General features: G+C 42.5%; 4 protein-coding genes, 1 non-coding gene and 1 pseudogene across 5 annotated transcripts; 2 read left to right on the plus strand and 4 right to left on the minus strand.

Moving 5' to 3' along the window:
* Positions 1 to 23: 23 nt before the first annotated feature.
* On the minus strand, positions 24 to 1,014 carry LOC133950770 (uncharacterized; annotated as a pseudogene).
* Positions 1,015 to 2,014: 1,000 nt separating this feature from the next.
* LOC133933789 (glutamyl-tRNA(Gln) amidotransferase subunit C, mitochondrial-like) lies at positions 2,015 to 5,652 on the minus strand. The gene is made up of 6 exons (XM_062381016.1): positions 5,629 to 5,652; positions 4,982 to 5,007; positions 3,423 to 3,491; positions 2,717 to 2,947; positions 2,443 to 2,546; positions 2,015 to 2,298 (listed from the first exon to the last, which is right to left on the minus strand). Exons 1-6 carry the CDS (start codon positions 5,650 to 5,652, stop codon positions 2,237 to 2,239), a joined length of 516 nt encoding a protein of 171 aa, XP_062237000.1. The 3' UTR covers positions 2,015 to 2,236.
* On the minus strand, positions 5,469 to 6,721 carry LOC133945125 (uncharacterized). The gene is made up of 2 exons (XM_062382007.1): positions 6,561 to 6,721; positions 5,469 to 6,460 (listed from the first exon to the last, which is right to left on the minus strand). Exon 2 carries the CDS (start codon positions 6,456 to 6,458, stop codon positions 5,982 to 5,984), a length of 477 nt encoding a protein of 158 aa, XP_062237991.1. The 5' UTR covers positions 6,459 to 6,460; positions 6,561 to 6,721; the 3' UTR covers positions 5,469 to 5,981.
* Positions 6,722 to 7,711: 990 nt separating this feature from the next.
* On the minus strand, positions 7,712 to 10,348 carry LOC133945109 (glutamyl-tRNA(Gln) amidotransferase subunit C, mitochondrial-like). Its single transcript, XM_062382006.1, has 5 exons — positions 9,813 to 10,348; positions 9,139 to 9,189; positions 8,414 to 8,583; positions 8,140 to 8,243; positions 7,712 to 7,995 (listed from the first exon to the last, which is right to left on the minus strand). The coding sequence occupies exons 1-5, from the start codon at positions 9,987 to 9,989 to the stop codon at positions 7,934 to 7,936; spliced, it is 564 nt and encodes a 187-aa protein (XP_062237990.1). The 5' UTR covers positions 9,990 to 10,348; the 3' UTR covers positions 7,712 to 7,933.
* A 117-nt stretch (positions 10,349 to 10,465) lies between these two features.
* trnak-uuu (transfer RNA lysine (anticodon UUU)) lies at positions 10,466 to 10,538 on the plus strand. The gene has a single exon. It is a non-coding gene; the product is annotated as a tRNA-Lys (tRNA).
* Positions 10,539 to 12,421: 1,883 nt separating this feature from the next.
* On the plus strand, positions 12,422 to 17,113 carry LOC133943339 (uncharacterized). Its single transcript, XM_062381867.1, has 8 exons — positions 12,422 to 12,700; positions 12,827 to 13,437; positions 13,549 to 13,876; positions 14,077 to 14,881; positions 15,035 to 15,235; positions 15,354 to 15,640; positions 16,006 to 16,254; positions 16,350 to 17,113. Exons 1-8 carry the CDS (start codon positions 12,539 to 12,541, stop codon positions 16,797 to 16,799), a joined length of 3,093 nt encoding a protein of 1,030 aa, XP_062237851.1. The 5' UTR covers positions 12,422 to 12,538; the 3' UTR covers positions 16,800 to 17,113.
* The last annotated feature ends 990 nt before the right edge of the window (positions 17,114 to 18,103 follow it).

The following is an 18,103-nucleotide window of genomic DNA, read 5'->3' on the forward strand; positions in this document are numbered from 1 at the left end:
CAGGAAATGAAGAGACATGTAAATTCACATTGAAACTCACTTTATTAAAATATTTACAACAGGCTTCTTAACGAAATGAACAAACACGGAACATTTAGAAAAAAACAAAATTGTCACAAGGAAAATAATAAATTAACCCCCCCCCCCCCCCAAAAAAAAAAAATAAAAATAAAATAATGTATAAATTCTCATTTAAAAGTTGGAATGTGTTGTTAAGATAAGAAACAACTAGGAAGCACTGGGTTTAAGGCTATGTGATGATCAGATGATGATCAGTTTCCTCCTCTCAGACGCATTAACAGGTCGATGGTGCCCAGGGCCTTCACGTTGTAGTCGGACAGTTTGGCTTTGTCGTTGCTCATCTCCGTGCCCTGGTACACCAGCCTCTGACTGGTGTACCAGGGTCCGGCACTCCCTCCCTGGCCTTGACCCTGCGCTTGAAGTCGCTCACGGTCTCCTCGGGAGTGATGTCGTAGGTGGTCAGCACGTTCTTCTCATTCCTCAGGAACACCTGCACGGGGGCCGGCTCGATCACCAGCAGAGACAGCGTGGAGCCGGAGTGCAGCCCGTAGGAGCCCACGGACCGCAGGTCGTCGCTCAGGTCAGTCCGCTGGCCGTTGTCGAACAGCAGCCGCTGCCTCTGAACGGGCACCTTCATTTTCTGCTCGATGACCTGCTTCAGGCAGCCCACCGTCTCCTGGGGGTTCACCGTCAGTCTGACGGACTGCCCGTTCAGCATAGTGATGGTTAACTCCATGTCTGAAACACAATTAAAACAATTTAAAAATAAGTCTGTAATAAACTCTTTGGCATAAACATTCAGGTATAAAATAGTATAAGTATAAAACAGTTTCCTCACCTCTTGATTCAAAGACGAAGCGTCGAAGGAAAAGTTGATCTTCAGCAAACCGCAGATAAGTTGGTGATGTTCAGGAGCAAGAACAACACTAACAGCTGAAGACTCGACTCATCACTTTATATAGAGGCTGGCCCAGAGCATAAGCTCCCTCCCCTCTTCGTAAGATTCGTTTTCCTCTCTCCATCTCTAACTTTCAGTTTCGATTCTCCTCCCATGGATGTTTGCAGCTGACGCACGGACTTCCACTCTGTGTGTGTGAGGGTGTTTGTTTTGGTTACTTCTAGGACCTTTTCCAGCATAAACAGTGACCGTTTCAGGACCAGCTGACCTCATGGGGGCCTAAGACGGGTCCTAATGAGGCTAAACGTCGTTTCTGAGGTCGTGGTTAAGGTGAGGCTGTCCACAATGACTGGAAGTTAACACAAAGTCCCAATAGTAGCAAAGCTGTGAAAACTGTTTCTGTGTTAAAAAATGGAATCCTAAAATAATTATTATTATTTAAAATAAATACATATCTCATTTCTTCATTCTGTCCAACCATTCAAATAACAGCTTGTGCTTGTGATTCCATCTTTATTTGACCTGATATTGTGCTTATTCTGCTAATTACACAAATTGTCCAACACGAAACTCTTAGTGACCTTTGAATTGGAACACATAGAGAAGTATTTGGGTGGAGTAAACCTCAGGGTTCTAGAAATGCCCAGAAACTTCCGCCTCCAGCATAGCAGGGACATAGTTCAATGGTTGTTATGATGCTATCATCACAAGCCCCGGGGCAAGTTTAAGTTTTTACCACCTGACTATGACGTATTAAACGGGTAGTGCTCAAGAAATCCTAACAGGGGGTTTCCTTGTTTCATTTCAGGAAAGAATTGCCATAGGAATGTTCACCCAAATTTTGACACATTTGACTGTACAATTTGATCACATTAATAATTTGTTTACAATTTTATACAGCAACAGGAAACGGATTAAACGTTTTTTTTATCAAAAGGTAAACAACAATACAAAGAAAACGTCACACATGAAAATATTATAAATCAATCATACCATTAATGAATATATCCTTATTACACTCTTTGGCCACACATACTGCTTACTCACCATTTGGATGAAAGGATAGTGAAACTTAAAAATAGTGTAAAATGAAAGTAAGTGACCAGCAGCTTTTTATTTTTCCTGTTCCAGAACATGCACTGTACTTTATATATCTGATAAAGCTATTTGATAGCTGTTATTGGCTGCAGATAAGCAGCACACTGTTCAAGTCTTTTTCTTAGTCAGTTGATCAGATATTGCAATTCTTCGGAAGACACATCCATTCTCCAAATTAAAAAAACAATATCAATGAAATCCAAGAAAAGACCACAAATATCAGAACTCTGAGTGTTTCAGTAACTCTGCCCTCTCCTCTCGCGTTGGTAAAGGAATATTTCCTGTGGGAAGAAAATGTTCCTTAATTCTCACATTAACAAGCAAAAACATTGATGAAAAATCACCTTTAAAAGACTTGAATTATCCTCTGAATCATTTACAAGAAATCACTGAGTCATTGCTAATGTTTTCAGGTGTATTCTCACCTGGTGGAGCCACAAAATACTTTTCCACTGTGTTTTCGGAGAGCTGAAGCAGTTCCTCAGCACAGTCCCTTTCCATCACTGTGTCATTCCGCAGGTATAGAACCCTGAATTGTTCATTGATAAAACATAAACACAATCATGCAGTGGGTTCACAAGAGGTTAAATTGAGCTGTGGTTGTTGCTCATTAATTATGCAGTTTGGATGAAACAATGAGATGGCCGACATCACAGAAAACTTTTGGTATATGCAGGCCTTGTCAAAAGTGTACCATACCTGTCCTCCAGGACTGAATCCATGGGCTCAATCCCCGACGTGTCAACCACATGAAGCTGATCTGCAAACCGTATCGCTTTCTCCAAACAGGCCAGACCCTCTTTGGTCCGGAAATCCACCAAGGCCAGTCGCTCCAGTTTGTCCACGAGGTCTGCAGGGATTCGTGTGGGCTGCAAAATCAAAGAGGTGTTGGTAAGAAATGTGTACAATTCACCATCACTTAAAAAAAACCTTAAGCTGTAAATAACCTTTGAATAAAACTGCTAAATCCATTGATAATGTCTAATCACCAAACACTTCCATGACTCATGACCCAGCCTGTCTGACCTTTGGTAATCTGCTGGTTTATTACATGTTCATTCATTTGATGAAGGTGTGATTATGAGTTTCTAACACGTGATATTGAGACATGATGTTGAGTAACTAAGTCATTATTTTTTGAGAATTTCTCATTATAATAACTTAATAACAATTTGGCAGAAATGGGCTTCCATGCAGTTTGTATTGCACATTGTCTCATGTTGGCTACAGATAAACTGCTGAATACATGTTTTTACATCTTGCCAACAGGTCTACTTCTATAACTTATATTGAAATGTATATTATACAATTTATTTACATACCTGTGTGAAAATGGCTGATAACAGAAAGCAGAACCTGGGATTTTAAACTAAACGGGCATGCATTTCATACTCATCACAAGCACCCAGTAATGAGCACATTACCGGGGTAGTTGGTCCTCTGGTACTGGTTCCCATGTTGCAAACTCAGGCACCTGGAGCAGAGACAAACAACCAAGAAACAAGACCAACAGTGAATCAATGTCCTGCACTAGAGGTTCAATGTGTAGTATGTACGGACATCTAGTGGTGATCGATCATGATTGTGGTAGCAGCTGATCATGGACAAAGACTGCTTGATATACAATTCGCCTCCTCACATACTCTACCACTACTGGCAATAACTGTCAAAGCTGCTCCCTTCATCTCTTCCAGACATTTTCTTATGCATAAATACTTAAACTTTTACATATTGATACACTTCTCCATTAGTCTACAAACCGTTTTTTCTTGGCGTCAAAGTATGATTAAACGGTGTTCTGTATCTTGAGTACATGGCCCATCTAAGAATTCATGGTCCAAAAACAAAGGAAGAGTGACTTCAAACCCGTCTCAGAGAAGGCTGTTATATGATGTTGTGATATATGATGATTAAGATTAAGATCCATTTATTAGTCCCAAACACATGCACAGGCACACTCATGCAGGTAGGGAAATGTAACCTCTGCTTTTGACCCATCTGGTGCAGGACACACAGAGCAGTGAGCGACCATGTACGGCGCTCAGGGAGCAGATGTTGGGGGAGTAAGGTGCCTTGCTCAGGGGCACTAGACAGGGTAGGTAGACTTTTGGATTTTTGGACAGATCAATCCAGGTTCGTCTTTTGTTGTCTCTCCATGGAGTCGAACCAGAGACGAACCAGAGACCTTCTCTGCCCATAGTCCAAGTTTCTGCCACTAGACCACCGCCTCTCATGATGATGGCTTAACTGGTGCCATATGCTTGGCCCTAATGTATTTCGAAGGATTTGTATACCCCTTTTGGGCCTTTTTCATTCATATATAGATTTAGATTAAGATACATTTATTTGTCCCAAACACATGCACAGACATGCACACACACTCATGCAATGTAGGGAAATTTAACTTCTGCTTTAACCCATCTGGTGCAGGACACACAGAGCAGTGAGCAGCAATGTAATGCGCACGGGGAGCAGATGTAATATATATATTAAACCCTTAGTATCGAATTAGATTGTTTTACAATGTTGAGCCGGTCAAAAATAAAATATTAGCTACACACAAGGCAGAATTTGGAAGAAGAAAAAAATATGCACGTATAAATAAATTCATAAATAAAAATGCTGCCAAATCACGTTGCACCGTTTCCATCTTTTGGCCAAACAATCAGTGGGCCTGATCGGTTGGCCAAAACAGCCAATCAGTGAGTCCGCTCTCCATCTTTGGGTGACGCCAACACACAGCCAATCAATGGGTCTGTTCTCAGGTCACTCACAGCCAATCAGTGAGTCCACTCTCCTGCTTTCGGAAAACAACTCAGTGGGTCCGTTAATTGAATTCAAGCGACGTCGCCTGTCAGTGACGCACGTCCAAAGCCAAGCGTTCAGCCAATGACCATGGCCCGTCTTCAAGTTTCGGCGCAGCCACAGGAATCCTCCCCCTCTGTCGTCTGCTTTAAATGTTACCTTCTGAGCTCCGTCACTTTGTGGAGCTGGAACAGGTGGTGATAAAACAGACAAAGGAGCAATTGTATCACTGTCTGTTTTAACTAATGTGTTGCCAGTGTCTTGTGGTTTGTTCCAAGGATGCAGGGGGTGCTGAGAAAAGGTCTATTTAATAAAATCTTCTCAGTGCTGCCAAAATGTAATTTCAATGGAATTCTTTAAAAATATATGCGCCACCATAACCATCACTATCATCAGATATATACACTGAATACTCTTGTTATACAATCAGATATTTAAATAAATCATTAAGTTAAAAATGTTAGGGCTCCTGCTATGCTACTCTCGAAATGTTACTCCAAAGGGTTGATTTTTTTATTGGATTTGTTTAATCAACTTTTTAATAGCCTTGCAGTTACAACGCTTTGGAGGTAAGGGTTCTGCAACTTCTGAGCACTGATTCTTCCAGCAACAGGAAATAGCAACAGGAAATGAAGAGACATGTAAATTCACATTGAAACTCACTTTATTAAAATATTTACAACAGGCTTCTTAACGAAATGAACAAAGACGTAACATTTAGAAAAAAACAAAATTGTCACAAGGAAAATAATAAATTAAAGGTTCGTTTTTTTGTGACACTTTCTATTATCATGAACTCTTCATACATTCAGGTCATATGAAAACACCATCGTGATTATTTTAAACTAAATGTTTGCCAGTAGATCCCTCTAACCCAAATCGTACGGTCTTGACCTTTAAGCCAAGACATAATAATAATCACATAGGATCAGAGCAGGATTACAGAACAAGTTCAGAACATATCTGTAACAAACCTGCTGGAAATCTTGAATCTATGGGCTTCAGGTTTAACATTTCCCTCAACCCCCCCCCCCCCCAAAAAAAAAAAAATAAAAATAAAATAATGTATAGATCCTCATGTAAAAGTTGGAATGTGTTGTTAAGATAAGAAACAACTAGGAAGCACTGGGTTTAAGGCTATGTGATGATCAGATGATGATCAGTTTCCTCCTCTCAGACGCATTAACAGTTCGATGGTGCCCAGGGCCTTCACGTTGTAGTCGGCCAGTTTGGCTTTGTCGTTGCTCATCTCCGTGCCCTGGTACACCAGCCTCTGCTGCGACTCCGGCACTCCCTCCCTGGCCTTGACCCTGTGCTTGAAGTCGCTCACGGTCTCCTCGGGAGTGATGTCGTAGGTGGTCAGCACGTTCTTCTCATTCCTCAGGAACACCTGCACGGGGGCCGGCTCGATCACCAGCAGAGACAGCGTGGAGCCGGAGTGCAGCCCGTAGGAGCCCACGGACCGCAGGTCGTCGCTCAGGTCAGTCCGCTGGCCGTTGTCGAACAGCAGCCGCTGCCTCTGAACGGGCACCTTCATTTTCTGCTCGATGACCTGCTTCAGGCAGCCCACCGTCTCCTGGGGGTTCACCGTCAGTCTGACGGACTGCCCGTTCAGCATAGTGATGGTTAACTCCATGTCTAAAACAAAATTAAAACAATTTAAAAATAAGTCTGTAATACACTCTTTGGCATAAACATTCAGGTGTAAAATAGTATAAGTATAAAACAGTTTCCTCACCTCTTGATTCAAAGACGAAGCGTCGAAGGAAAAGTTGATCTTCAGCAAACCGCAGATAAGTTGGTGATGTTCAGGAGCAAGAACAACACTAACAGCTGAAGACTCGACTCATCACTTTATATAGAGGCTGGCCCAGCGCATCAGCTCCCTCCCCTCTTCGTAAGATTCGTTTTCCTCTCTCCATCTCTAACTTTCAGTTTCGATTCTCCTCCCGTGGATGTTTGCAGCTGACGCACGGACTTCCACTCTGTGTGTGTGAGGGTGTTTGTTTTGGTTACTTCTAGGACCTTTTCCAGCATAAACAGTGACCGTTTCAGGACCAGCTGACCTCATGTGGACCTAAGACGGGTCCTAATGAGGCCAAACGTCGTTTCTGAGGTCGTGGTTAAGGTGAGGCTGTCCACAATGACTGGAAGTTAACACAAAGTCCCAATAGTAGCAAAGCTGTGAAAACTGTTTCTGTGTTAAAAAATGGAATCCTAAAATAATTCTTATTTCAAATAAATACATATCTCATTTCTTCATTCTGTCCAACCATTCAAATAACAGCTTGTGCTTGTGATTCCATCTTTATTTGACCTGATATTGAGCTTATTCTGCTAATTACACAAATTGTCCAACACGAAACTCTTAGTGACCTTTGAATTGGAACACATAGAGAAGTATTTGGGTGGAGTAAACCCCAGGGTTCTAGAAATGCCCAGAAACTTCCGCCTCCAGCATAGCAGGGACATAGTTCAATGGTTGTTATGATGCTATCATCACAAGCCCTGGGGCAAGTTTAAGTTTTTACCACCTGACTATGACGTATTAAACGGGTAGGGCTCAAGAAATCCTAACAGGGGGTTTCCTTGTTTCATTTCAGGAAAGAATTGCCATAGGAATGTTCACCCAAATTTTGACACATTTGACTGTACAATTTGATCACATTAATAATTTGTTTACAATTTTATACAGCAACAGGAATCGATTAAACGTTTTTTTTATCAAAAGGTAAACAACAATACAAAGAAAACGTCGCACATGAAAATGATATAAATCAATCATACCATTAATGAATATATCCTTATTACACTCTTTGGCCACACATACTGCTTACTCACCATTTGGATGAAAGGATAGTGAAACTTAAAAATAGTGTAAAATGAAAGTAAGTGACCAGCAGCTTTTTATTTTTCCTGTTCCAGAACATGCACTGTACTTTATATATCTGATAAAGCTATTTGATAGCTGTTATTGGCTGCAGATAAGCAGCACACTGTTCAAGTCTTTTTCTTAGTCAATTGATCAGATATTGCAATTCTTCGGAAGACACATCCATTCTCCAAATTAAAAAAACAATATCAATGAAATCCAAGAAAAGACCACAAATATCAGAACTCTGAGTGTTTCAGTAACTCAGCCCTCTCCTCTCGCGTTGGTAAAGGAATATTTCCTGTGGGAAGAAAATGTTCCTTAATTCTCACAATAACAAACAAAAACATTGATGACAAATCACCTTTAAATGACTTGAATTATCCTCTGAATCATTTACAAGAAATCACTGAGTCATTGCTAACGTTTTCAGGTGTATTCTCACCTGGTGGAGCCACAAAATACTCTTCCACTGTGTTTTTGGAGAGCTGAAGCAGTTCCTCAGCACAGTCCCTTTCCATCACTGTGTCATTCCGCAGGTATAGAACCCTGAATTGTTCATTGATAAAACATAAACACAATCATGCAGTGGGTTCACAAGAGGTTAAATTGAGCTGTGGTTGTTGCTCATTAATTATGCAGTTTGGATGAAACAATGAGATGGCCGACATCACAGAAAACTTTTGGTATATGCAGGCCTTGTCAAAAGTGTACCATACCTGTCCTCCAGGACTGAATCCATGGGCTCAATCCCCGACGTGTCAACCACATGAAGCTGATCTGCAAACCGTATCGCTTTCTCCAAACAGGCCAGACCCTCTTTGGTCCGGAAATCCACCAAGGCCAGTCGCTCCAGTTTGTCCACGAGGTCTACAGGGATTCGTGTGGGCTGCAAAATCAAAGAGGTGTTGGTAAGAAATGTGTACAATTCACCATCACTTAAAAAAAACCTTAAGCTGTAAATAACCTTTGAATAAAACTGCTAAATCCATTGATAATGTCTAATCACCAAACACTTCCATGACTCATGACCCAGCCTGTCTGACCTTTGGTAATCTGCTGGTTTATTACATGTTCATTCATTTGATGAAGGTGTGATTATGAGTTTCTAACACGTGATATTGAGACATGATGTTGAGTAACTAAGTCATTATTTTTTGAGAATTTCTCATTATAATAACTTAATAACAATTTGGCAGAAATGGGCTTCCATGCAGTTTGTATTGCACATTGTCTCATGTTGGCTACAGGTAAACTGCTGAATACATGTTTTTACATCTTGCCAACAGGTCTACTCCTATAACTTATATTGAAATGTATATTATACAATTTATTTAAATACCTGTGTGAAAATGGCTGATAACAGAAAGCAGAACCTGGGATTTTAAACTAAACGGGCATGCATTTCATACTCATCACAAGCACCCAGTAATGAGCACATTACCGGGGGTAGTTGGTCCTCTGGTACTGGTTCCCATGTTGCAAACTCAGGCACCTGGAGCAGAGACAAACAACCAAGAAACAAGACGACCAACATTGAATCAATGTCCTGCACTAGAGGTTCAATGTGTAGTATGTACTGACATCTAGTGGTGATCGATCATGATTGTGGTAGCAGCTGATCATGGACAAAGACTGCTTGATATACAATTCGCCTCCTCACATACTCTACCACTACTGGCAATAACTCCTCAAATAATTTGTCAAAGCTGTTCTTCCTTACTCTTGTTAAGGGGTTAAGGGCAGTGGATGTTGCACCTTGTTAAGACCTATTAGATAATTTATGATTTTTGAATATGTGCTATACAATAGCATTTTATTTGACCTGAAGTTGCATGTGGACCCTGGATATCCCTAACCTCACCTTCTAAACATGAACACCTATGGTAGGCTTTAGTTGTTATTGACTGTAAAAAACATGGCGGCCTCCATAGAGAGGACACGCTCCAACATAGATATAAAGTATTTAAATATAAAGGGTAGGGAAAACTTGGATTGAGATGATTTCACATTATTGAAAACATCACTGGAATTATATTATATTAAACTCTGCCAATATACCTCTTTCACCTTAATCCTACCCCCCGGACCTTGTCTCACAAAATAGCATGGACTAACCTTTGGGTTGTGTGGTGCAGAGCTGAACACGCGTGTTACAGTGGAGATGTGGCTCTGCAGGTTCAAGTGTCCATACTTTGTTGTTTCAGTTGGGCTTGTTAGCTTCAGTGGAGGTCTGATGTTTCTCAGTGACACACCACGACATGTGCGCGTTGCAGCGATTCTAAACACGGACATGTTCAACACTGTTCCCTTCACGACTGCGTTGGATATGTAGAAAAAACCCGATCTCGCATTTCCTCAGTCTTCACTAACCTAACCAGGAAGGTTTAGACAGCTTCACAGGTCGGATGCTAACGACCCGGTGCTAGCTAGCCCAAGAGAAACAAGAGATGTACCCTCCCCGTAGTTCCTCCTTCGTTTAAGCTCAATTCAGGGCTTTAGTTGAATACGAAAAGCGTTTCTTGAACATGAAGCCACATTACCACGATGATTATGAGATACATATATTAGCAGATATTCGTGAAGAGTACATTTACTGAACAAATAATGTGATCAAATGAACCGCCACTGCAACTGTCGAATGCCGTCGTCCTCGTTGACGCGTCTATGTAATACGCGAGAAGTGTCTCCTTCCATTTTGTCGTTCAATAGTCTCCTTTAAATAGAACCGTATCGGTAAATGGAACATCCGTTCTAATATGCTACAGAGCGCCCGGATAGCTCAGTCGGTAGAGCATCAGACTTTTAATCTGAGGGTCCAGGGTTCAAGTCCCTGTTCGGGCGAAAAGCTCACTTTTTAAATTTCTGTTAGTTTTCCTGTTTGAATCAGGATCACTACAGACAATCACCGGAGCAACAATGTGCGGTTGTTTATACATATATTTATATGTGATTTATTGTAATTTTTAAAGAACTGGTGCACAATCACCTGCTGTATTCTCTCTTCCTTACCAATGAAACTGTCACAACACGGTGGTTTGACGCTTGGCGTCAAAGTATGATTACACGGTGTTCTGTATCTTGAGTACATGGACCATCTAAGAATTCATGGTCCAAAAACAAAGGAAGAGTGACTTCAAACCCGTCTCAGAGAAGGCTGTTATATGATGATGTTGTGATATATGATGATTAAGATTAAGATCCATTTATTAGTCCCAAACACATGCACAGGCACACTCATGCAGGTAGGGAAATTTAACCTCTGCTTTTGACCCATCTGGTGCAGGACACACAGAGCAGTGAGCGACCACGTACGGCGCTCAGGGAGCAGATGTTGGGGGAGTAAGGTGCCTTGCTCAAGGGCAATAGACAGGGTAGGTAGACTTTTGGATTTTTGGACAGATCAATCCAGGTTCGTCTTTTGTTGTTTCTCCATGGAGTCGAACCAGAGACGAACCAGAGACCTTCTCTGCCCATAGTCCAAGTTTCTGCCACTAGACCACCGCCTCTCATGATGATGGCTTAACTGGTGCCATATGCTTGGCCCTAATGTATTTCGAAGGATTTGTATACCCCTTTTGGGCCTTTTTCATTTATATATAGATTTAGATTAAGATACATTTATTTGTCCCAAACACATGCACAGACATGCACACACACTCATGCAATGTAGGGAAATTTAACTTCTGCTTTAACCCATCTGGTGCAGGACACAGAGCAGTGAGCAGCCATGTAAGGCGCACGGGGAGCAGATGTAATATATATATTAAACCTTTAGTATCAAATTAGATTGTTTTACAATGTTGAGCCGGTCAAAAATAAAATATTAGCTACACACAAGGCAGAATTTGGAAGAAGAAAAAAAATATGCACGTATAAATAAATTCATAAATAAATAAAAATGCTGCCAAATCACGTTGCACCGTGAGTCCGCTTTTGGGTGACGCCAACACACAGCCAATCAATGGGTCTGTTCTCAGGTCACTCACAGCCAATCAGTGAGTCCACTCTCCTGTTTTCGGAAAACAACTCAGTGGGTCCGTTCTCCATCTTTCAAGCGACGTCGCCTGTCGGTGACGCACGTCCAAAGCCAAGCGTTCAGCCAATGACCATGGCCCGTTTTCAAGTTTCGGCGCAGCCACAGGAATCCTCCCCCTCTGTCGTCTACTTTAAATGTTACCTTCTGAGCTCCGTCACTTTGTGGATTTGTCCCGAAAAGGTAAGTTGGCGATAATGGCTTAGTCATTACACCGAGAAGCCCGCCATGACACCTTGATTAGCCTTCGCGATTTAACTAAAGTTTACTTAGTCAGACTGCTAGCTTGTAGGCTAATTATTATTACACCGAGAAACGGCAATGACACCGGGTTTAACGTGCGCGTTTGTGAAATCGCAGTTCAAACTTGGCGCTCAGCAAAATACTGTACGCTATAATATGTTTATGAGCGCTGCATTTGGCGCTTTTCATACCGCTGTACGTCCACATTTGGCGCTTTTCACGCCGCCAATTTTAGCTCTTCGTCATAATGCTGTACATTATTATACATTTAAATCTAAAGAGTGAATATGGTTTTATCTATTGGATTTGAAATATCCATTCAATTTACGGTTGAGTACAATATCATTATAATGTAACGTAAGGTTTAACATTCGCATGGCTATCAAGTAATAATAAAGTTGTATAAACGTGTATGTAACCAAACTAATACAAGCAGTTATGGAATACTGCTATATTATAAAATGAGCTAAATGTGTTACAGTTTGCTGATAAGTAAGCTGATTCTTTTGTTTTTCCCTCACATGTATATACTTGTATAAAAACGGAATGTGTCTATTATTGTCAGATGGCTCCCAAAGGCAAAAAACACAGAGCTATGGGTGATGAGGAGTGGATGCCCCATCTGCGTAGGTTTGCTGCTGTAGGGGTCTGGCCCGCTGATGCAGGAAACCGGCCGGCAACACGCCACACCTCCACTTCATGGGTCACATCGGCTGCTACTGGAGCGGTGAGAAACTCCTCATTTAAGTTGTTTTCTTCACACTGATATTTTATTAAACTTGAAACAAGCCTCCTTCAGGAGTAGCTTATAATAATGTCTATGTATTTTGCCTTTTTGTGATTTATAAATTAGAGAGTGTCAACTGCCTTGGATACCTCCTCTGTTCCTCCTGCCCCTGTGGACTTTGCCTCTGATGAATGTGTCTCCTCTGCTGCAACATCTGTGGCTGGTCCCTCAGCACATCCTACCCCTGACCCTGAGCCATTGGCTGAACATCCGGTGTCTGCTTCTACTGCTGCTGCTCGTTCAGAGCCTGGCTGGCTGCCTGCAAAGCTGAGGAAAACTATACCAGCTCAGGACCAGAAATGGATTTCAGCAGCTCTGTGGAAGCACCATCGCTTGCGCTCTGACCTTAAGCTGTGGTATGATCCTCCATTACCAGCGCTCATTTACCATCAGGTCCCCACTCCAGAGCCCTTTTTCACCCACCGACTTCTCCTATGGATGCCCTACCACCTGTGGAAGGTGAGGCTGTCCTGTCCAGTTTGTAGCAAACAGCTCACAGGCTATAGAGCCCACAAGAGAGCCCGCCAGGTTCTGGATGTGGACTCTTTTTACCTGTTAATAACTGAGACCCTGTGGTGCAGTGCATGCAAAACCAGTTACATTTCCACCAGCAAGCCAATATTGGACCAGCTAGATGTGCGACACAGGCTGGAGTTCAGACTGATCCTGACTCAAAGGTTATTATACTGAGATTATTTTGTTTATGCAACGTCATTGTTTGTCATTGAAACACACTTCAAAGTTGCTGGTTTTATTTTTGTCTCCCTTTTTCCTCGTTTTCTTTAAAGATATGCCTGTGACATACGGGTGATTCGCTCTCTGAGGAAGAGGGCCCTGGGTAACAGCCCCTCCCGATTGGTCAGGCAGCTGAGGGAAAACCACAGTGCGGAGTGGATTAGGTTCCTCTGCCGGTACTTTGCCTCATGCACAGACTTTGCTGATCGGCAATGCCTGCTCCCTGTCACGTTCCAGGAGCCGCCTGAGCCAGTGGCTATCCCCTCTCACAGGTGGATGCTACCTGTGTATGGCAGAGACATTTTGAGCAGACTGGACCGCATCAAAGCAAACATTACATGCACTTTTGGAAGTGTCCTAAAAATGGACTCCACCAAAAAGGTAAATATTTTTGAGTGTAAACCCTGTAATATTCTACATTATAACCTCACTTTGTCGAAATTATTATTATTATTACATTAGTAGTACAGACGTGAAATATAACTATGCTTTGTTCAATAAAAGAAACCTAATTTTAATTATACTAGCATCACACCAATACAACATATTTAATTACTCACTGTCTTTTATTTGCGTCACAGATCACCAAGAAGCTGTCAGGCTTGGCAAAGGGGACTGCCTTGTGGCTTACATCTGTGAGCAATGAGGTGGGCCAAATCCTCATCAGTGTCCTAACTGCTCAGGAGGGTCCAGCTCTGGACATCATGGCAGCTGATCTCATCCGGAGACACAGCAATGCTGGTGTGGCCCCTCCTCAGCTGCTGTATGTCAAAACTGAATGTTGTCGGGAGGGCACGGTACAGACCAAATTAAAACAACGATTTGGAGGGTGGCCAGACATCATCGTGAGGTTAGACATTTACAACTTCATGAGGCGACTGGCATCTGGCTGTATAAAGGATGCTCATCCTCTCTACCCCACCTTCATGGCCAAATTGTCCAGCTGCATCTTTGAGTGGGACAGCAGAGATGTTGCCTTGCTGCGGCGAGCCAAGCGGGCACAGCTGGTACGTGAAGGTGTACCGGGCATTACTGACAAAATGGTAGACCTCCATATCACCAAGGGCGAACTGGCCTTGTACTGCAGAAGGCAGACAAGGGGAGAGCAGAAGACAATCATCTCTATTGAATGCCTGCTCAATGAGCTGATGGGGGTAAAGGGCAGAGACTCTCTTGGTGTCCCTCTGTTGGACAAGGAGAGGATGCAGCACATCTGGCATCTCCAGAGGAGGCATGTCAAGTGCATTCAGGATGTACCGGGTGTGCTCCTCTATACCCAGATGGGCACCACCACCAAAGAGGGCATTGTTCTGCCAAAATACAGGTGTGCTCGAGGGTCCACATCACTTGAGTCCTTCCACTCACACCTGAACAGGTTCATTCCAGGTCTGTATGAATCCATATACATTGATGAGATTAAATATATATATAGGGTTCAATGTTTTATTATTATTATTATTATAATTACTGTTATCCTGTACAGTACTAACACTGACAAAACTCTACTTAACATTATTTCTCACATTGTTTTCTCTTAAGGGACGAGTGCCAACAGCCTTAATTTCCAGCTGTACCTCCTAGAAGGGCTTAATCGGTGGAACCAGGACCATCAAGCTGCAGCCCTGGCAGGCAAGCCTCCCAGTAACTCAGGGGAACTTGTTCAAGGAGTCAACACCAACAGTGTGAAGGTGCATGGATGGAAAGTTGTGCCCTCTTTTCAGCCCCCTGCTGTTTACACTGGTGAGTTTAACATTTCCACCAGGCTGAGGTGATATTTCATATCCATAAAATATAATAACCTCTTTGATTAAATTTCTGAAAGCTAATTTTCCTCTTCCTATTCTATTGTCTGTCCCAGGGGAGCTCATAGGTATTGATTACCTGTACCGTCAGACCGGAAGGCCCCTGCAGGACGTACAGCCTGACTCAGAGGAGACCGACCAGATGCTGGAGGATGTCTGCCCTGAGGAACAGCTGGAAGAGGAGGGCTTTGAGGATGTTGTCTTGGACCCAACCATTGAGCGGCTGGACCTGTCCTCAGATCCATCACCTACCAGCTTTTCAACTCCCTCTTCTCTCCACCCTACTGCTGCTCCTCCTAGGCCTGGACGTAGCTCCAGTGCAGCAGCATCTGAGCATCATCTGGTAATATTCTCATCACATTTCTTTTATCGTACAATGTCAGTGGATAATTGTTGTTTTGTTATAGATAGATAGATAGATTACTTTATTCATCCCCGAAGGGAAATTAAGTCGTCATAGCAGCCGGTACATTTGAATACAATACCATACAATACAATACAATACAATACAATACAATAAAATAAAATATAAAACATTGCGGTAGAAACAATAAAAACAGAAACACAAGATAAGATATGATTACACTTACAGTAAAAAATGAAGCTGTGCTATCAAGATAAAAATAAAATGCAATAAATCCAAATCTGGAGAATGAACTAATTTATAAAAGCATAATACACTTTGCTTAAATGCTATTTTATTTCTAGATTGAGTATGAGGACACAGAAATGCCCCCTGGCCCATCAGCCCCTCCTGCTGGTTCTCTACTGCCAGGTTCCACCAGGCTTTCAGCAGCTGTTTCTCCTGCTGTAAGGGCTGCTCCATCAGCATCCCGTCCAGCTCCTCCTGCTGGTTCTCTACTGCCAAGTTCCACCAGGCTTTCAGCAACTGTGTCTCCTGCTGTAAAAGCTGGTCCATCAGCATCCCCACCAGTCACTACTGCTGTAGCGCGGCGGGTGAGTGTTTCTTGGGTACGATTTACCACACAACCTGTTATACTTGTGGTATGCTAAGGATTTTTATTTATATTCGATTTCTTTTTGTTTCCCAGGCTTTTCCGACCAAGGTGTTGCCTGGAAAGGTAGTGAACAAGAGAAAGTCTGTTCCTCCACCCGAAAACCCTCGTCCTCCAAAGGCTGTCTGCCCAGGATTGCCTTCTCTGAGGCAGTTGGTCACACAGCAGACACGTCCACATACCTCTGCCCCTATGCCCGTTGTCCCCCCACCCATCCCTTTCAGTGGCCCATTTGTTTTTTTGTCCCCACAAGTCCTTACAGTCAGGTTGCTTGCTCCCGCTGGCCCCCTCCCCCCCCCACCTCCTGCCCGAAGACGGTATGTTCGGACAACAGACATAAACAAATGCGGTCAGTGTCACCAGCCCCGGCTTCAGGAAAATGGCCATCGTCAATATTATGGCTGTATATACTGTCCTTTTAAGGCCGACATGCCACATGACCAGTGGCTGGAGAACATGCGGAGGAAGAGGGCAGCAAAGAAATGATTTAATTCTTCTGGAGTATAAATAATGTATGTATACAGTTTCAAAGAAAGCATCGTTGCAATAGTTCAGTATTTTTTTCTTCGAATGCTTGGTGGTTTTAGTTTTTTTTTATGTTGATTGGCCAATACATGAGGATTTCTTTCATTCTTTGTATTTTTTTAATTTATTCTTTTCACTCCAGTCTGTTTTTTGGTCCATTTATTTCATTCATTCGCTGTTTCTGTTGTTTGTTGTTCTCTATGTCAAGATATCCAGTGTTTTTTTTTATAATAAATGTATACACTTTTTCTACAGCACTATCTTGTTTATTTCTCCCTTCTTCTCCCCCCCCTTCCCCTTCTCTCCTCTTCTCCACCCATACAGCCAATCCGTGGGTCCGTTCTCTGTCTTTTACGGCACGATTGCTGACTGTAAATTTGAACAGTTTTTTATATTATTTAGTTAAAATTGCTCACACTTATAAGGTTAACTGTCATGAAAATGTATCATATTATTTCAGGTAAATTTGAATTATGATTTTTTTATTTTTTTTTAAGTATACTTATAAAGTGCGATTAAGAGACAGCCTCATATAAAAGGCAATTAATACAAATCTGAGGAATAAATAGATGAAAGTGTAATATAAGAAAAAAATTAAATGGACGAGCAGCCGTTCCTGTTAGCTCTAGACTTTGGATTTACTGTATGTAAATCCGTTTGGTGAAAGAGGTGGCCTTTAAGAATGGGGACATGGATATGTTCAGACTGGCTAAATACTCGTTTGGCAAGGAGATGAAGGAGGCCAAACGACAGTATTTAAGAAGCTTGAACAACAATTTGCAGCACACAAATCCTCGTCAGCATGGAAAGACCTTCAGGTGATCACCGTCTGCAAAACCAAATCCCCCCCGCCCGTGGAAGTCCTCAAACTTGCAAATGACCTGAATGACTTAACTGCAGAGTCGACAGACAATGGACCAGCTCTAACCCTACCCCACATTCCCAGCCCCACTCCACAGCTATCACACCTCTTTTTCCCAGCCTGGCCAAAGACACTACCCCCCCGCCAAATGGCCCTAGACTGCCCCATCCCCCCATCACACCTCTGTCCATACAGGGTTTTCCCCATGGCAGTGGGGCTCACAAACAAGCCCCCTGCATCACACTGACTCCCTCCCCCTGCACATCATCTATTTGAAACCAATCACTGCACCTTAGCACCGCACGTGTCCATAACTTATTATTTCTTACTGTATATATTGTTGTTTTATGTCCAATTGTTGTGTTATGTTGTATGTACAGTGCACCAACCACACCAAGGCAAT

Source organism: Platichthys flesus, chromosome 3 (genome assembly GCF_949316205.1).
Source record: "Platichthys flesus chromosome 3, fPlaFle2.1, whole genome shotgun sequence".
In the NCBI taxonomy this organism is placed as follows: domain Eukaryota; kingdom Metazoa; phylum Chordata; class Actinopteri; order Pleuronectiformes; family Pleuronectidae; genus Platichthys; species Platichthys flesus.